Genomic DNA, 2,043 nt, shown 5'->3' on the forward strand with positions numbered 1-2,043 from the left:
TATTTCCCATGCTCAGGCCTCAATGGAAAAGTTCCGTTTGGGTCTAAAAAAGTAAACTATCACCCTGTGGTCTAACAGAAGGGTGAAAAGGATAATTTTTGCATTCCCTGGGGACCAGCCAGGGTTACATACTGGTTGAGCCACAGCATCCAGGCTGCACAGGTGGCCCATGGAATCCTGGCAGGGAAAGGAGAGAAAGGGTGAGGTTGGGTGGGATGCCAGAAACCAGAGCGATGAGGTGAAGGGTTTCCAGGAAACTGCTCCCGAGGCAGGGAGTCCCCACATTCAGACTCCTGTGAGATTAATCCCAGTGAAGGATTTTGCCCCCAGAGAAATCACAGCAGTTGAGAAATTCTCAGTATAATTGTATTGACATTTACTAAGCACTTACACTTCGCCTGCCATTGCTCTCTCAGGCCCCGTTTCAAACCCCGGACTGGGTGGACACTCTAGTTCAACTCCGAATGGTAATGAGAAGTCAGGCGCCTTGGGAAGTCGCCAAGTTGGAGTTAGGAAGTGACGCGAGCCTACCCACTCGAGAATCTGGCCGCAGAAACGCCCCGCCGCAAAAGACAATCCCTAGTTTTCTCCTGTCCGGGGGCCCCAGCGTTCTGGCTGTAGGTCAACTCTGAGATGGGGGCTGGAAGTCGGCTTTGGGGAGAGCAGGAAGAAGGGACACGCCCAGGAGAGTGCCTGAGGGAGACGGAGGCTCTGCGCTACCCGAGGCCAATGCTTCTAGATGCGTTTGGAGCGGCGACAGGCGCTGGGGGCTGTGGAGCAACGTGAAGGTGACTGGACGGCCCCACAGATGGACTGGAAGGGCCAGGGCCAGGGCGAGGGCGCAGGAGCGTTCGTCGGGCAAAGTGGAGTTCTCAGGGCTGCTGGCCGCTCTTTGCTGGATGTCTCGGAGCCCAGCACGTGTGACCCAGTTTGGCAACGCCTATGCTGGACCCCTGGCCGCCCGGTGTGCCCAAGAGACCCCACCGGCCTCCCCCCGCCCAGCAAATCAGGGGACTGAGGGTCCCTGGTGAGAAGTGGCACCGGCCACCCCGCCCCTGCGTCGGGTCCTTCCCCAAAAGCCAAAGTAAGAGAGAGAAAGGCGTTGGAATTTGGTATAATTTATTAAGTAAGCGAAAGAAAATTTCACAAATGTCTCTGAAGACGAATTCTTCCATGATTGCTAAACGGAGAGGTGTTATTGTAATAACATCTGTCGCAAGGGATCATCCAATGAAGGGTCTCAGCGGAGATGAGGGCTCCTGGGTCCAAAGGCGGCGGGAGAGGCAGCCTAGGGTCTTCCCGGCCACTGCGTGTAGGTCCGCGGGCACCAGCCTTGGGACGTCCGGTGGTGTCTCTCCAGGCCAGGAGGAGGGCGATGCTCCGGAAGGGTCCCCGCGGTCAGAGGTCGCGGGTTCCAGATGTTGGGTTCCCGATGCCGCAAGACCCGCCCAGGGAAGCTTTGCGGGTGGGCGGCGGCCCCACCTCCTGAGGACGACTGTGGCTCCTGGCGGGTCGTGGGCGTCTTGTCCGGGGCGGGCGGCCCAACGCCCAGCCTGCAGGTGCTCTGCGCTCGGGGTCGGTGTTTCGGGCAGTGTGGGTGCAGACGCCCGCAGGCGGTAGAAAGTTGTTCCCCATTGAAGTCCTCGTCGTCCCCAGAGAGCTGGCCCAGCGTAGGATAGAAAGGGAGCTGCCATTCCTCAGGGTCCGCTAAGCTCAAGATTTGCAGCATCTCTGGTTCCTGGGACTCCTCTGCGGAATCCCAGGCCTCGCGCATGCAGCGGGGGAAGTTCGGCTCCATCGCTTCAGCCCCTGAGAGGAGGAGAAGTTTTCAGGGATCCCTTCCCTGCGAATTTATACCTTCCCGTCCAACTTTTTAGCTGTCCAACCAGAGGATATTAGGATGGGTGGTGTCGTTTTTCTCAGGTTTCAAATTGCTTCAGAAGGCGGGCCCTGAGGAGATTAGGGGAAAATCCAATCATCTTGGATGGAGTTATTCGAAGTTGAATCGATTTTGTTGATTTGATAGAATTAAATTTTTGTTGT

General features: G+C 57.0%; 1 protein-coding gene across 1 annotated transcript; it reads right to left on the bottom strand.

Moving 5' to 3' along the window:
* Nucleotides 1–1,288: 1,288 nt before the first annotated feature.
* On the bottom strand, nt 1,289–1,798 carry LOC309819810 (annexin-2 receptor-like; the record flags this gene model as incomplete). The annotated part of the gene is made up of 1 exon (XM_082650288.1): nt 1,289–1,798. The coding sequence occupies one exon, from the start codon at nt 1,796–1,798 to the stop codon at nt 1,289–1,291; it is 510 nt and encodes a 169-aa protein (XP_082506414.1).
* Nucleotides 1,799–2,043: the final 245 nt, after the last annotated feature.

Source organism: Grampus griseus, assembly GCF_964374135.1.
Source record: "Grampus griseus genome assembly, chromosome: 3".
Lineage (NCBI taxonomy): Eukaryota > Metazoa > Chordata > Mammalia > Artiodactyla > Delphinidae > Grampus > Grampus griseus.